The sequence below is a fragment of the Lipotes vexillifer genome, unplaced genomic scaffold (assembly GCF_000442215.2).
Source record: "Lipotes vexillifer unplaced genomic scaffold, Lipotes_vexillifer_v1.1 scaffold141, whole genome shotgun sequence".
NCBI classification, from domain to species: Eukaryota; Metazoa; Chordata; class Mammalia; order Artiodactyla; family Lipotidae; genus Lipotes; species Lipotes vexillifer.
In genome coordinates, this window is record NW_006792108.1 from 564,728 (window position 1) to 580,706 (window position 15,979).

The 15,979-nt window shown below is 39.0% G+C and overlaps 1 protein-coding gene across 9 annotated transcripts in view; it reads left to right on the forward strand.

The window, feature by feature from the left end:
• The first annotated feature begins 2,221 nt into the window (after window positions 1-2,221).
• NR1H4 (nuclear receptor subfamily 1 group H member 4) overlaps window positions 2,222-15,979 on the forward strand; it is a 54,705-nt gene continuing 40,947 nt past the window's right edge. For 4 of the 9 annotated variants that reach the window (XM_007465332.1, XM_007465335.1, XM_007465334.1 and 1 more), the window contains exons 1-2: window positions 10,210-10,318; window positions 15,589-15,954. In XM_007465332.1, the coding sequence (XP_007465394.1) occupies window positions 10,210-10,318; window positions 15,589-15,954 (475 nt within the window). Of the gene's footprint in view, window positions 2,301-10,187; window positions 10,319-15,588; window positions 15,955-15,979 lie in introns of those variants that run through there. The other 5 variants (XM_007465331.1, XM_007465333.1, XM_007465337.1 and 2 more) reach the window with 2 other exon arrangements.

A 15,979-nucleotide genomic window follows, 5' to 3' on the forward strand; every position in this document is an offset into this window, starting at 1 on the left:
AGGAATGCCCTGAGGTCTCTTTATGTTTTTTCATAATCAAGTCTACTCTGGCCACTTCTTCCACTACTTTTGGTGTCCATGGGGGAGAGCAGTGCCCAACCAGTGGTCACGGTTCCTCTGCTGGGCACATCTCCACAGGTTATGGTGATGCCTGGTGTGGTTCTGCTGTTTCACAATTGCCCCAGAAAGGCCTGGAGTCCTCTTGGAGTCAAAGCTCCACTGTGATACATGGCAGAGTTGTTTGAGGGTGAGGGTGGAGTTGAAATGAGCTCTCTCCTACTTGTTGCATTCTTTTGGAAGATCTATCTTACACCTCAGTACTTCCAGACTCATATTTATTTATAGCCCTTTCCCTTCTCACCTCAGGGTGGCAAGAAGGCCTCTTGAATCTAGTTTGGGTTGGTCAGACACTGTGCCACATTGAGAATTACACATTCCTCTAAGGACTGAGGCTTTACTTTGAGGTGAAGATCATGGTTCCTGGTTCCTTCTGACTTTAGGATGGGTTTTCTCCTAAAAAGCCCCTTGGCTTACTGGACAGTAGACTTTGGTAGCGCCAGGCCATTGGTTCCCAGATGGACCCAGATGTGTCTGCATTCCCACAGTGGACACAGCTTGTATCATTTCACAGGAGCTGCTCTCTCTCTCATTTCTTCAACCTCTCTGGTGTATTCTAGATGTGACCTAGTATTGCCTTCCTTTAAAAATTGCCCTCAAAACCACATTTTCCTCCAGCTACTTCTCTACCTCAACTCCTTTTCACACCCAGCCTCTTTCCATCAGAGCATCCTCATCGTTGCCTTCATCAACAGCTTTGAAGTTAATACGTAATCATCTATGTATTCCTGTGATTGCTTTTTAATGTCTTTATTCCTCATTAAACTTGATGTCATAGATTTTGGATGATTTTTTTTTTCCTTTAACCATTTTATTTCCAAAGATCCAACACGGAGGTTAGTTCAGAGTAAGTCCTCAATAAATATTTGTTGAAAACATGAATAAATGAATGAACGCAGCAAATGTAGTCTGGTGTACTACCTTACCAGCAGCCAGATGTCTGCTTGAGCTGTCACTTCTGCTTGAGGTGGAACATTTTGCTGAGTGAGAGAGAAAGAAATAAGAGACATGAATAGTAGGGAAGTTCTAATGAAATAAATATTTGTCCAAGAAAAACCCTGTATTCTCTTTCTGAGTAGCAAGTATAAGTAGGTATTTGTAAACAAAATGATTTCTTGGTGGAGATAGGATGAAAGGTTTAAAAAATCATCCTCAGAAAACAGCCTTGGAAAAAAGTTCTGATAGCATACATTTTCATTATACAACTTTTCTCATTACTTTTTCAGGGAGGTAGGAGACATTGGAAGGAAGGAAGGAAGGAAGGAAGGAAGGAAGGAAAGAAGAAAACAAGACCTAGAGATATAGCTAGAAGTGAACACTGCATCTCTTGGATTTTTGGATGCATTCTAGACATCTCCTCAGGATGAAACTTCAGACATTTTGGTGAGATTTACCACTTAAAAAATTTTTTTTTACTGTAACTTCTTTTACCCTAGTTAAATATATGACCAAGGTAGACCATGAGAGTGAAAATGCAAGCCCCTGAAATTTTCTCTAAAAGGTGAAATTAAAGATGATCTTGGGTGAACACTTTTTGAATTTTTTATCTGCTAATATGATGCCTACTCGACTTAAGAAAGAAGGAAGGAAGGAAGTTTTCTTGAACCACTTTTGTGTCTTTGCAAAGACCTGTTCAACTTTAGAATAAAAGTTAAGATAATAAATCATCAATTCATCCCATTTTACTCAAGGCTTTTATATCTGTTTCTGTTTTTTCTACATGTAAAAGAAATAAAGACATAACTAAAATATCATCATATCTTGCCCAAATCTCCCAAGTGCTGAAACAAATGAAAACATATGGTGTTTTCCCAGATAAATTAGAGAGTATCTATTCTGAAAGCATATATCTTAGATATTTGTAAGTCCAAATGAGGTGTAAAAATGGTAAATATTGAGGAAAGATACGTACAGAAAAGCTATGATAAAATGTCTACAAAGGGAGCCATGTGTGCTTTTTAAAATTAGCTTGCTCTCTCCCTCTCCCTCTCTTTCATAATCACCTCCCTACCCTCCCCAAACACTCTATGTATTTATTTACCTTGCAGGGGATTTTTTTGAAGACCACCATAACGAAGATACATTCTCAAACAGAAAAGTTTGGATGGGATCAAAAATGAATCTCATTGAACACTCCCACTTACCTGCCACAGATGAATTTTCTCTTTCTGACAATTTATTTGGTAAGTTGTCAAGTTCACTTGAATATTAGTAAAAACAAACTGCAATTTGGACATACATAAGAAAAAAACCTGACTAAGTCCAACAGAGAATCCAGAACATTTTTTTGTTCCTTCTAAGTACTCAATAGATGTTAGCTACTATGCAAGTTTAGAGGTAAATTGGACCTTGGATTCATTGAATCTAATGGTCTTCTGTTTCATAGATGAAGACTGTAAGACTCAGGGAGCTCTGTGACTTGTCCAAGGCCATGAGGCTAGGTAACTAACAGAGCTGGGAGTAGAAATGCATTCCTGTTCTAGGGCTAATTCTAGTATTATTATAGCCTGTACTAAATTATGAAATCATGATTCTTATGGTTTAATATTATACCTATTAAAGTCTGAAGTTACTTAGGTTATAGCTCTGCGATAGGTTTCCTTTCCACTATTCTTCTGGCGCTGGGGGAAATATGGCACAGTGTCAGGATTAGTCATTTAAGCTGGATTGAGGACAAGTTGTACTAAGTTGTTTTCAGTAGATCTGTAACTAGATGATACCATAAAATGATCTATTGCTCCACTTTATGCATTTATAAAATAACATCTCATTATAAAGAGTCTGAATTGAGAACATCAGCAAAATGCCGGCAGGGGCAATATTTTGGTTGGGGCAGGGCAGCTTTCTGCCAGACTTAAAATAATCCCCTTCTGCATTATAACTCTGCTGGGAGGCTTGGATGCTCCAAGTTTTTCACTCTATATTAATATATCAACCATGATTGATGATGATAGTGAAAATGCAGACACTTGAAATTCACAAAATTCAATGTATTAAGGCACGATCCCCTATTTGGTTGCAGAAAGCCCTGGGAGACATTAATCAATAGCTTATACGATTACCTACCAGTCATTAGCTTTAGTGTGCAATGGTTTATCAGGTCATTTCCAAGGAGGGGTCATTATTTTATTATCTATTTACATGTCTACCAGCCGGCATTCAGTATAAGAGTATCTAAGGACAGTGACTGTATTTTATTAATCCTAGTATATACTTGATAAATAAGAATCAAATAATAAATAATAGAGGGAAGGAGAAAAGAGGTTTAGGGGGAAAAAAGATGTTTATCAGTAACTCTCAGAGAGATCAAAGGCAGCAGTTACTATTTATGCAATGCTAGTTCTCAGACATACTTGCTACATCTTATTCCTTCCAGTTGGCTTCTCTTCATCCTGTGGATACAGTCAAGGGCAGTGGGACGGACACCTACCTCCATGTCTGGATGCTTGACCATTTGCTCCTGGCCTACCCTTCTATGGGTCCTTAAAAAAAAATCAATGTATGGACATCCTTATAATTTGTGATCTACCCATCAGAACTCACAGGATGATTAGGACTGTAGGTACATATCACAGACTAAAGAAAATTACACTTGAGATGATTTTTTTCACATATAAACTCCATTTCCTGCTCTGAAATTTTACGACTGCATCTTAAGATCTCCAAATCTAAACTCTGGTGTCATCATTATTAAACAAATCCATTCAGCTCTAATTTGTATATACATCAAGAGGAAAGGGTAAGATCTTTCTTACAAACTAGCTCACTTTAAGCAAGCCCATCAGGTTGAAAGTTGACCTCAGTTGTCATGAGGTGAAAAAGATGTAAGTAGATAGAGAAAAAATTGTGAAGGAGCTGTCAAGTTAGAAGCATCTGAAAATGATTGCTAAGGAAGCACTGTGGTTCATGCTTTCTTTCAGTGGTGCTCTTCCCTCATCCCTCCTTTGCTGGACCACATTCTTATACAGTTTCCTAACACTTCTTTTAAGGTTTCTTAGAATATATAGCACAATATACATAAGCTGCAATGCATAGCTGTTATTCCCAGCTGGAGCAGTTTCCTCAAACCTTCATCTGGTCCACCTCTCTTGGGAAACTAATCAGAGCCATGTGACCATTAGGACTTCTTTTCCTCTTCCCCATTAAGTTCTAGGCCAGGTCTAAGCATTTTTTCCCCCATGCCTCTTTCCACCAGGGGAAAACATACCTGCACTAAAGGTCCACTAAAGGGGAGGACAAAGAGTATTTTGACCCCTTTATTCCTCCTGCCCATCTTCTTTTGTGTCCTGATGAGACTGATGGACTCTGTGGACCTCCCACCCTGAGCTTAGGGTACAGAGCACCAGGGTAAGGACTGTGGCTCATGGATGAGTAGCGCACAGTGCCTAACTCACCACTCCTAGATCTTGAGATGTGCCCGAGATTCAGAAGTGTTAACTCATGGGCTCAATTAGCCAGAGAGCTGTACTCTTTTCTTGTGGTCTAACTGTAATCAAAAACAGTCATCATGTTGTTATAACAAGGGCAAGTGAGGTTTACTGTATTGCATGTGGATGGCTATAATTTCTTCCAACCAAACATTGAACACTGACCATATGCTGGATGTTAGAATAAAGCAGGGAAGAAGACAGGAAAAGAAACAGGCAAAGGAATGAGTAAGTGAAATAATATCAGGTAGTGGTGGAGTGCTGCTCCCAGTGGAATCAAGCCAGGTGGTCTCCTATGGCACTGGAGAAGCTCTGGGAAGAAAGCAAAGAGATGTGCAGCAGAGTGCCAATGTGAAGTGAGTCTGAGCTTGCACGTGATTATCTGCTACAGCTGCAGCTGAAATGAGAGGTGGGTCCAAGGATGTGCATCATCACCGGAGGGGCTGCCACACAGTATTAATGTGATTTCCCCCCAAAATCAATTGGAATGTTTAAAGGAAAGCTAAGATGGGTGGGGTGGTAGGTGAGGGGAAAAGGTGGAGATTTGCTCTATAGCTCTGTTTTCTTAGGCTGGCCCTTGTAGAAAAGAAGGAAAGAAACTTAGAATAGAATTACAGAGCTGGGGCTGGAGTCACCTTGTGAGGTCCTTTAACTTATTCTGCTGCCACACATCCCTAACAAATCCAGATGGGAATCTAGCTCATTGGTAACTCAATCCACATGCAGGATGGAAGGACATGGTGACCTAAGACAGACAAGTCTGCTTTCCTTTGGGAGTTCCTGAAAGCCAGGAAACTTGGTCAAAGATTAATTTAGTGGGTTAATAAAGGCTTCTCTGATGGATGAAGAAGGCAGGGTCTTATGCAATTAGTGCATAATAAAAGGTAATAATGACAAAGTCCACAGCTTCCCATGGTTTCACATAGTGAACAGGTAGAATGTGGCATGTTAATTAAAATCTGTGTATCCTTTTAGCAAATTGTGGTTTAAGAACTAAAGAAAAAAAAAATCACAGAATTTTAAAGACTCAGTAAGTAGAAAAGCATTCTAATAATAGCACAGAATAAGCAAGAAAAGGTACAATCTTATGTTCCCGTACCAAATGTTTCCAGTACAATGGGTCCAGTTCCTTTAGCTTGGTGATACTGGGAAACGTTCAATGAATGTGAGTGGAAATAAGCAATGAAATTGAAAGAAATAAAGTCTCAGAGGCAACTGAGACTCTCTGAACTTCAGTTTTCTCCCCTGTAAAATGGGAATAATAATGACATTCACTTCACACTTTGTTGGAGGATTGAATGGCTGTGTGGAAAGTGTTCTGTAAATCTCAATGCATCATAAAGCAGTATCGCTACTCCAGGGTTTGAAATGTAGTTGTTATTATTTAAGTTGTTAGAATGATAAACTCCACTCTACTTATTAAAGGGAGGAAGTTCTGTTAATCTTATCACTGTTGAGTGCTAAGAATTTTCAAGGAGCCAACAAAAACCAACAATATGGAACTAAATTTCTGGGTCCTCTAAGAAAATAACACATGTTCTATCTCACCTTGGCATTACAGCATTGCTAACAACAGCTATGGAATCCACGTTTTTGTATAAATTTTATTTTTGTTTTCTGGTAGTCTCTCCAAAGCCCCATTCTGAATGAGGCCTAGCAAGGGGCAGGAGCGCAGGTTCTATATAATCCTATTCGTTCGCGCTTCATTTCCTTTAGCTACGTCTCATAACGTTGTGCTTTTTTTCTCAGCTGTTGATACTCATTTTCTCTGGGTAGCTTTATTTTTATTGGAATCTGGTTCTTGCCTATGTCTTCTGCTTAAATTAAGAGAATCTTTCAGATGTTACAGAATCAGCTGGATGTTTTAAAATACAATGAAAGGTCTTGAGATGCAGGGTTGTATAATATTTCTGACATTTGATTTCAAGTCTTTTTCCATCTCACTGAGTTTAACACAAGTGAATGTAGTTCTGACTTGATGGGTCAATCAAAGCCAAAAGTTTCCAGAAGATGGAAAGATAACCACTGTCTCAGACAAAATGGAACGTTGCTTTAGCATAATTTAAATGTTTTGTCACTACCATTTCTTATCCATATCTCTTCCACAGATTGAAGCAGGCTCTAAGATTTTTTACTAGTTCCCTGTGGCTTTGGTTTTTGCTCTCCCAGGATTCTCAGATCTGGTGCTCTTGTTAATGAGGTTAAGAAATGGGAGAAGGAAAAGAAATATCAGAAGAGCTTTTCCTTATGACAACATAAATTACTGCTTCTTTTAGATAGGGCATGCATAGTTTGGAAAATGCATGCAATGAGGTGCATGTTGACCAGCTAGTGGGCAAATCCATTGCCATCCAGAGCCTGGCTCTCAACCTTGCAGGCTAAGAAACAGGTCTCAGGGGCTCTCAGAATAACCAAACTGAGAAAGGATGACTGAAAACAGACTGCAAATTTATACATTTACAGTGATAAAAAAAAATTGTGATCATAACAGCTACCATTTCTTGAGTGCTTTCTATACGTCAGGCGTCATGCTAAGCACATTTTACATTTGTTAGTGGACTCTCATTCGATCCCATCTCTGCCATTTACTGGTATGTGGTCTTAGGCAAATTCTTTAACTTTGTGCAAGTTACTTGTCTTATTTAACAGAATTCTCAGAAGAATGCCTGGCACATTGTAAGTACTCTGTAACTATTTGCCATTAATATTAATTCTCATAACACTCCTATAAGGTAGATACCATTACTGTTCCCCTTTTACTGCTGAGAAAATGGAGATTTAAAGATATTAAAGAATCTGCTGAATTTCCACAGATAGTAAGTAGGCAACCAAATTATGGTCAGCACAAGGGATCGGAATTGGATGATTACGGATTCAGGTTAAGAGAACCCTCCTGTTCACCTTCTCAGTGAAGAAGGTCTTTCCAGTGAGATAATTTCACTCAAAGTCTGTTAGCCAAGTCTATTCTCAGGGATAGTTCTCAGAAAAGCATTGCCAGCATTTGCTCTGGGACGTCCCTATTTTTTATAGCATCATATCTAATGCCCCTCCTTGCCGTGACTGGCATTTTATTCACATTGCCCCAAGTACCGTCTACAACAGTGCTGTCCAATAGAACTTTCTGTGGTGATAAAAACGTTCCAGATTTACTTTGTCTAATGCAATAACCACTAATCACACGTGGCTACTGATCGCTTAAAATGGAACTAGTGTAACTGAGGAACTGATTCTAATTTTACATAATTTAAATTAACTTAAATTTAAGTAGCCATATATGGTTAGTGGCTACTGTTTCAAACAGCACAGACCTGTAGGGGAAAAATGTACCTTGGGAAAAAAAAATAGCATGAAGCGGTTTGTCCTCACTGCAAAAGAAGCAAAGGGATTCTATCAGTCTTATTATGAGAACATCCTGTGTGAATTTCACTCAGCAACAAGGGTCTCCTGGATCAGCTAAATTATCCTGACCATTTCTTTTTTAGTATTGAAGTTTCTGAGGGCAACAGACAGGCTCATCTGTCTGACCAGTGAAAAACTCAGTAGAGAATTCTTGAAATATAAAATTCAGAGATGGTTTGTCCTGGTTCTTAGCCTTTGGGTAGCCCTTCCAGCTTAGAGTCCCTCAAGGCAAGTATAGCTCTTGGGTTGTGAGGAGGGGAGAACGAGGTCAGAAGTAAACTGAGGATTGAGAACAGCTTTGCAAATGGTGATTCTTGGTTGAGCAATCAAAGCTGAAATACACCTAGGAACCATCACTCTTTCGTTTTTCTTGACAATTAGGGCAAGTGTGCTTTAGCTTTTCCACCACAAGGTTTTGAGTGAGAAGACCTTGGTTAAAGCCTTTGCTTCATCCCATAATAGCTGGGTGACTTTAGACAAATCATTTTACTTCACTGAGTTGACCTTCCATGTCTGTAAAATAGGGTAAGAGATAGTGGGCATCATAAATTATACATTCCTCAAAGGGTGCAAGTAAGGATCAGATGAGATAATGCATGTAGAACCAACCACCTTGTAAACCCGTAAAGGCTGTAGAAATGGCTTAGCAGTGATTATCACGTTTATAGAGATCACATTTGCCTTTTAAAACTGCTTTCACACGTATTATGTTATTTTATCTTCACAACGGGTCCATGAGGGAAGTAGAGCAGGAATTATTATCTCTGTTTTACCATCTGTTGATGTAGACAAATGAGGTCCGCAGAAGCTGAGAGACTGTCCTAAGGTGACAGAGTGTGTCTGGTTGCATTATCCCTAAGCTCAATCCTGGACCTACTGAGTCATATTCTGAAGTCCTCCCTTCCAGAAAATACCCAACAGTCACAAGCTTGGTATCCACAAGTTATGCTGCAGAAATTATTCCTGCTCAGGAAGCAAGCCACCCTACAACAAGAGTCCAAGGCTAAATAATTATAATATCAGTATGATGATGGTGGGTAGCCACACACTCTGCTAAGCATTTAATAAATATTATTTTACTTAATCAATAACTCTATGAGGTTGCATGGTTATCAGTCCCATTTTACAGATGAGGAAATTGAGGCAGAAAATGGTTCAGCTAGGGGCAGGACAGCAATAAAGACGCAGCCATAGAGAATGGACTTGAGGACACGGGGAGGGGGAAGGGTAAGCTGAGACGAAGTGAGAGAGTGGCACGGACATATATACACTAACAAATGTAAAATAGACAGCTAGTGGGAAGCAGCCGCCTAGCACAGGGAGATCAGCTTGTGCTTTGTGACCACCTAGAGGGTTGGGATAGGGAGGGTGGGAGGGAGACGCAAGAGGGAGGGGTTATGCGGATATACGTATATGTATAGCTGATTCACTTTGTTATATAGCAGCAACTGACACAACAGTGTAAAGCAATTATACTCCAATAAAGATGTTAAAAAAAAGAAAAGAAAATGGTTCAGGAGTTTGTCCATGGTCCACAGAGCTAGTGAGTGCCAAGGGAGCCTATGTGTATTAGTTTGCTAAGGCTGCTGTAATAAAATACCACAGACTGGGTGGCTTAAAATTACAGAAATGTATTGTTTTACCTTTCTGGAGGCTAGAAGTCCATAATCAAGGTGTTAGCTGGGTGGGTTCTTTCTGAAGGCTGAGAGGGAAAGATCTGTTCCTGGCCTCTCTTCCTGGCTTGTAGATGACTTTTTCCTTGTGTATCTTCACATTGTCTTTTCTCTATGAGTTTCTGTCTCTGAAATACAAATTTCCCATTTGTATAAGGACACCGGTCCTATGGGATTAGGAGGGGACACACTTTCACCCATAACACTGGATATAAACCCAGATTAGTTTACCTCACGCTGTTAAGTGTTATGCTTTAATGCTTCCTGACATTACAAAATTATATCAATCTGTATCCTTTTGAGAGGAACAAATGTCAAGACGTAGAACATGGCATTTGACCCCCAAATCCACTTTTAGAGCCACTGAACAAAAATCTGTCCTCTAAAAATTCCTAAATTGGAACGTGCTCCCCAAAAATGTTTATCTAAGAGACTGGTTTCCAGCTTACTAGGCAATTTGGCATCGAGGACTTTTCTCATAAACATTTACAAATATTCTGCTCGGTAATGAAGTTAATCAGTAAACCCCACAACCTCTGGCCTCTGTCACTCCTTACCTAGTCTCATTTTCAGTTGCTGTGAGTAAGCTAAGAATGGTAATGCAGTTTCCGGAGTTAGAAAATCCAGGTCAAATTAGTCCTTGTCACAGCTGCACGTCGTTGGGATTTGCCATGGAAATGATGAGCATGAAGCCTGCTAAAGGTAGGCGGAGGTTCTCAGATGCTGGCGGTGGGGCTTCTGCCACTGGACTGAGGAAACATGGGGCACTTTTGCTTGAGATTCCAGTAACAGATCTCTGTCAAAGATGGCTCAGTCAGAACCAGAAGACTGGGGTGAGAAGCTGGGGTGGTGTGATTTCTATAGGGTTCCAGGCAGGTGTGTATCTCATTGAGACTAAATCCAAGTGTGTTTTCCCTATAATTCTTCACTGGAGAGTGTGTAAAATTAGCACCATTCTTCCAAGTTAAACACTAGGCAGTTCTAGCATTAATGCCTTGGACGCTTAAAAAAACCTTTTAAAGTACATGCTTTCATGCAGTGTTTTTAAAATGGCAAGTCTCAGATCCCAGTGGGTCATGATATCTATTTTGTGACTTGCGACCAGCATTAAAAATTTAGAATAGAATAGAATAGGAATACAATAGAAATGTCAGAGTGCCCGTCAAGAGGTAAGGATAAGTGTTATTTCACGGAAATTTTGTTTCAATTATTTATACATATGTATAAGTGTGTATAGGGTAATGATATAAGATTTATTTCAAACTATGTGTTGTGATGAGAAAAATCAAAAGAGATCAAAAAACATTAATTTACTGAACTAGTTTCACAGTAGATTTCTCCCAATAGTCAATGGAAAATCAGATAAGTAAAGAGTTTACCTTTAAGCCCGCTTTGTTTTCTCTGAAGTAAAATATAGATTATAATTAAAACATAAACAGTATAATATAATGTTGTCTGTTTTAATATTTTTTTCAGAATAGAATCTTACCTTTTGAATTTCCAGCTAAAAGAGAAACTCAAATCATTTTTATAATAATTACAATTTTGAACATATTTCTGGTTGTAGACTTGGCAGCACGTTATTTTGTTTAAATGTGTTGTTTAAAAATGACTGACACTGTATTTTTTTTTAATAAATTGATTTATTTTGGCTGCATTGGGTCTTTGTTGCTGCATGCGGGCTTTCTCTAAGTTGTGGCGAGCAGGGGCTACTCTTCCTTACAGTGCGTGGGCTTCTCATTGCTGTGGCTTCTCTTGCTGCAGAGCGTGGGCTCTAGGTGAATGGGCTTCAGTTGTGGCATGCAGGCTCAGTAGTTGTGGCTCGCGGGCTCTAGAGCGCCGGCTCTGTAGTTGTGGTGCACGGGCTTATTTGCTCCGCGGCATGTGGGATCTTCCCGGACCGGGGTTCGAACCCGTGTCCCTTGCATTGGCAGGTGGATTCTTAACCACTGCGCCACAAGGGAAGCCCCTGACACTGTATTTAGAGATGGAAATTAGTTGGAAGGCTGCGGAAGTAAATTTTCCATCGTTTCAATTTAATAAACATTTATTAAAGATTTACACTGTGTCAGGCTTTTTGTAAGGTGCCAGGAATGAAGGAGAAAAGGGAATGTAATATATAGTAATCTAATGTATTCCCCAGGAGTTCACAGACTAACCACAACAAAAATGTATTGAATGTCTACGCTTAGGCACTATGCAGTTTACATTCTTTGTCTTAGTTTATCTTTATTGCAACCTTTCACCTAGATATTATATTTTGTTTCAATTACTATATTATCCCAGCTTTTCTTTTAAAAAATTTTATAGAAGTATAGCTGCTTTACAATGTTGTGTTCGTTTCTGCTGTATAGCAGTGAATCAGCTATAGGTATGCATATAGCCCCTCTGTTTTTGGATTTCCTTTCCATTTAGGGCAACACAGAGCATTGAGTAGAGCTCCCTGTGCTGTACAGTAGGTTCTCATTAGTTATCTGTTTTATACATAGTAGTGTATTATATTATCCCGGCTTTATAGAGGAAGGAACAGAAGCTTAAAGAAGTTCAATGTCTTTCCCAAGTTCATACATGTAGCAAGTTGCAGGCGAACTGAATCCAGATTTGTCTACACAGACCAGGTGGGGAGAGGCACCAACATCACAAAGGCCTGGCACCAGGAATGGCACACAACTTCATAAACCAAGTCATATCATCTGTTAAGAAACCATGGATTGGGAAATAAAGGAAGGCCGAGAAGGCAATTTTTCCATTCATGAAACATTTCAACAAACATTCATGAAACATTTACTAGAATCAGCGTTGTGCCAGGGATGAATAACTGGATATAATCTGAACCCTTTATTGGGCTCATCAGAAACTAACTGTGGGTTTATTAAGAAGTACCATCCTTTGTACACGAACCTGATTCTCCCATTTGGGTACACAGTGGTTCTGGTCACAAACTCCTTAGATCTGCACTGTCAGATATGGCAGTCATTAGCCACATGTAGCTATTTAATTTTAAGTTTTAATTATTTAAAGTTACATAAAATGAAAAATTCATTTCCTCATTATTACTAGCCATGTTTCAAATGTTCAATATTCCATATGGTTAGCGGCTACCATGTTGAAAGTTATAGAATGCTTGCATCTCAGAAATTTCCCTTTGATGGTACTCCTTTAGAGAAACTATTAAATGCTGCCAAATGACCCTCTACCCAGAAAAATGTTGCTTCCCTTTACAGGGGGTGTCAGCCTCTCCTGGAGTCCATTCAAGTGTTCGCATTTAAGAACTCTTCCCTAAACTCCCATGGAGAATTTCTGTTATAAAGAAATCCAAATTCTCCTATTTCTTGATAAACTGATTCTTTAAAAAATCACTCATAAATTGCATTAAAATAGAAATGAATTTACCTTTTCCGAAAGTACACTCTAACATTGACCTACCTTTGCCCTCTCCACATCTTATGCTCTGTCAGAAAATTCTGTATTTGCTTACTTGGTTTTATCCCAGCCCTTGACATACTCCCACCCCTCCCCACCCCAAATACACAAACAAGAGAAAGTCTGGGGCCTCTTCTATCTGTTTTCTATCTGTCTTGTTCACTGTTGTGTCCTCGGAACCTAGGACAGTGTCAGGCAAATTGTAAGTGTTCAATATACTTATGAGTGAAAGAAGTATCCTATAACTTATAGCATCAAAACAGACTGATGTGTATTAATATTTACTGATTAACTATCATTACAATCAAGATTTTGCTAGGTTCTTTAGGAAACAAACATGTCTTTTTATGGCACTGCACTTATCAAAACTTTTTCTCAGAAACTGTATCTTACGCTCAGAATTACCTCATGAGACAGCGAGGCTGGGTGTTAGTAGCCCCATTTTACAGAAGAAACAGAAAAATGTTAGGCAGTTGTTCAAGGTTTCACAGTCAGTTCATGCAAGTTATTCTCGTCCCACCATTTTGGCGGATGTTGTCCATGCAGGGGTTTTCAATTTTAAGTTGCCTGTATATTTATTGTCTCTACTCTGGAAATTTGGTGGGAACACTGTGAAACACTAGAAGTGGATGTGCTTTAGGAATAGAGGCATTATTTAATAATATTGTGTACTGATCTCATATTCTTACCCTGTTTTGTGTTGTTTTCATATAGTAGAATTGATGTCTTTGTGAAAGCGTTCCATTTTAATTGAGATGATTCCAGATATTGATAACATGATTTGACTTGAGTTGGGACTCCGTTGTGTCTTTTGACTATTGAAAGATTTGTTGAAATAATGCTCAGAGATCTTGGAATTGTCTTGTGAGGAGAAAACAACTCCACATTTCCTTAGATTCTACAGAATCCAGATTCTGTCATTAATTGGTTATGTGACTTCAGGCAAGTTGCTTAACTTTACTAGACCGGTAGATGGAGAGAAACTGGGGCTGGGGGCGGGGATGGGAAGTTGAGTGAGGGTAAGATGGGTCGGAGGATAAAATCTAGATGAAACGAATGATTTTAATGCTTTTAGCTCTTTTCAGTTGTATTCACTCCAGAAATTTTAACCATAGCTAGTTATTAAATAGATCAAGATTTTGCTCATATTTTAGCTTCTCTTTTTTCTGTAATAATTCCATATTTTTATATTTTTCCATTTTGCAGTCATAAGACAAAGCCCCACTGCCAAAATTTTTTGACTGTCAGATATACTGACTCAGTGCTGGTTTTATATGGATAAGTTGGGCATGAAAGAAACAAAATTGATTTTGCACAGATATTGTATCCTTTGTGTTCCATCAGTGATTTCCTGTATCAATGCAGAAAGCATTTTATTTCAAACAAGCATTTAACATACATATTTTCCACTTTGTGTTGTAGAAAGGCCCTGAATTCTAATGCCCATAAACTGTTGGTCATACACTTATAGAGGTTTTAGACATAAAGAAGAACTATAACATCATGCAGCATGGAGTCTTCTCTTTACAGATAAGTAAAGGGAGGCCCATGAAGGGTAGGTAAGTACTATACAACTGAGTTCAGACACCCAGGGATCTAGGTTTAGGGAAGACTTCCCAAGAGAAGCTATACTTAAAGGGAAATTTAGAGGTAAGTGGAGAATAGTGAGATAATGTTCTTGGAGGGGATGGCTGTTGAGGAAAGTTCCAGGCTCAGGAAGCAGCATGTGGGAAAGGTCCTGAGTCTGGAAGCAGCAAGGCATATTTAAGGAATATGGAAGTCGGAACATGGGAAATGGCTGGAAAAGAAAGAAAGGGTAAGATCATGCAGAGTCTTGCAGGCCTACCTCTACGTTACCTGAAAGCGGAGGCATTGAAGGGACTAACAAACTCAAGGACAGAGGGAGGAAGAGAAAATCTTTAAAGCATCACACATTTGAAATTATCGCAGAGAGGAGCAATTCAGCACATGGGCTTTGAAGTCAGACTCAAAGTCCAAATCTCAGCTACTTAGGTGTGTAGGAATAAAGTTGTCTAATTACTCTGTGCCTCTGACTACTCAATTTTAAGTGAAGATAATACCGTTACCCACTTCATAGGATTTTGTAAGACAGAAATGACAAAAGATAGCATTTGTATATATGCCTGTCCTTTATCTTTGTTTTCTGTGGATTGTTGAATGTTTTCCATGTTGAATAGTTTTTTTAACTTTCTTTTTTTTCTTTTTCTTTTAAACATTCTTGTTTGTTTTCCTTTTTTCCATGTTGAATGTTTTCTTATTGGTTTGCAAAAGCTCTTTACATATGAATGATATGAGTGTTTTGTCTGTCCTCTATGTTGCAGATATCTTTCTGAGCTTTTAATATTGTCATTTAATCTGTTAATAGTTCTTTTACTGTAAAAAAGTTAATTTTATATTAAAATTTTAATGTAAATATTCAAATATTTCAATCTTTCCTTAGAGCCTGTACTCCTAACCATATGCTAAACTGCCTCTCTTATTTATAGAATGATGACATTAACTCCAGTTTTGTTATCACTTTTGTTCAGGTGTACTAACAGAACAAGCAGCAGGTCCTCTGGGACAGAATCTAGAAGTGGAACCATACTCACAATACAACAACATTCAGTTTCCCCAAGTTCAACCACAGATTTCCTCATCTTCCTATTATTCCAACCTGGGTTTCTATCCCCAGCAGCCTGAAGAGTGGTACTCTCCTGGAATATATGAACTCAGGCGAATGCCTGCTGAGACTCTCTACCAGGGAGAGACTGAGGTAGTGGAGATTCCTGTGACAAAGAAGGCCCGACTGGGTGCATCAGCAGGGAGAATAAAAGGGGATGAGCTATGTGTTGTTTGTGGAGACAGAGCATCCGGTTACCACTATAATGCACTGACCTGTGAGGGGTGCAAAGGTAAGCCTCTTTTGGTTGGCAGTTT